This window comes from Morus notabilis, unplaced genomic scaffold (genome assembly GCF_000414095.1).
Source record: "Morus notabilis unplaced genomic scaffold, ASM41409v2 Scaffold6567, whole genome shotgun sequence".
In the NCBI taxonomy this organism is placed as follows: domain Eukaryota; kingdom Viridiplantae; phylum Streptophyta; class Magnoliopsida; order Rosales; family Moraceae; genus Morus; species Morus notabilis.
In genome coordinates this window covers 972-2,284 of record NW_010366526.1, presented here as the reverse complement: position 1 = coordinate 2,284, position 1,313 = coordinate 972, and the positions used below count along the sequence as shown (strand labels likewise).

The window sequence follows — 1,313 nt, the reverse complement described above, 5'->3', positions numbered from 1 at the left end:
AAGGAATATCAGGGGGTAGTTGATGTTTTATTACTCGAGTTCAAACTCGAGTTTTGAGTCTGAGTTTGAATTACCGAACGTGATATTAGGCTCAAAATTCAATCTGAATTAGGCTAACTCGAGTTTTGTGTGCCAAACGAACGCACCCTGAGACTCGAGAGATAACAAACATCAGTAAACAAATATGTTTTAAATACAAATTACAAAAGAAAAAAAAAGAAGGGAAGAAAGTGATTCTTACTCATCATCATCTTCTTCGTCCTGTTCTTGGAGTGTCCTCTGGGAAGGTAAAAAACAAAAATATACACACACAAACACATATATATATCTATACCATTTTTGTTTTGAAATCTCGGAATCCGACTTTCTCTCATGTTATCTTCCGTAAGTTCCTCAAATTTCCACCCAAAATAGGAAAACAAATTGAAAAAAAGCCAAAGAAATATCTATCAGAAATGTCTTGGCTCTTCAAATCGCTTCAATCCGGCGATCCACAACAGTCCACGTCAGCTTCGCCGGAGAGCAGCCCCGTTGGCGTGAAGGAGGACTTGTCGGCAATCGGGCAGACCATCGGCCGCCAACTCCGTGGCGTGGCGGCGTTTCTCGCTCCTCCTCCTTTTCCGACGGCCGCTGCCGATGATTCGCCGGGATTGGAGGCGGAATCGGAGGCTCTGATCGGAATTCGGAACGATCTGGCGGAGATCGGCGGGAGCTTCAAGAGCGGCCTCACACTTCTCTCCAGTAATAGCAACAGAGCGGTCAGTGAGATCTCCAGGTTCGCTTCCAACTTCTTGCAGTTTCAGGACAAATCGCCAATCGAAGAAGAAGGAGAAGAAGGAGAAGAAGAAGAGGATGAAGATGAAGATGGTGTTCCAGGGATTACCCATGAGGTTCTTCAATTCGTGACCGAGATTTCAAAGCGACCAGAATGTTGGACCGATTTTCCTTTACGACTCGATTATGGTAATCATCTGCTATAATTCCCATTAAAAAAAAATCATTTGGTTATCTTAATTTCTTTGGAAGTGACAGTTAATTTAGTCGCCTATAATTTCTTCGGAAGTGAAGATTACAATAATCGTTTAAACAGTTTTTATTTAGGTCTTTGCTCTAACTGAGTTAATAGTGAAAAAGAAGTAAACTAGAGATGCATTTACTTATGAGTGAGAAGGATTCATAGTCTGAGAATAAGTTGTTTATTTGAGTTCTAGGAATCCGGAGTTGCTGCGAATCTCTTTTATGTGTTTACTTAAAACTCACTCAATCCGACTCCCGTTTTAAGATAAAAGTGAATAAGTAAATATGTGATTGAC

The 1,313-nt window shown here is 41.1% G+C and overlaps 1 protein-coding gene across 1 annotated transcript; it reads left to right on the top strand.

Moving 5' to 3' along the window:
* The first annotated feature begins 140 nt into the window (after positions 1-140).
* On the top strand, positions 141-980 carry LOC21384044. The gene has a single exon (XM_010110458.2). It carries the CDS (start codon positions 456-458, stop codon positions 978-980), a length of 525 nt encoding a protein of 174 aa, XP_010108760.1. The 5' UTR covers positions 141-455.
* Positions 981-1,313: the final 333 nt, after the last annotated feature.

Coding starts and splice junctions, on each gene's coding strand:
- LOC21384044 (XM_010110458.2), top strand. CDS start 456: ATGTCTTGGCTCTTCAAATCGCTTCAATCCGGCGATCCACAACAGTCC.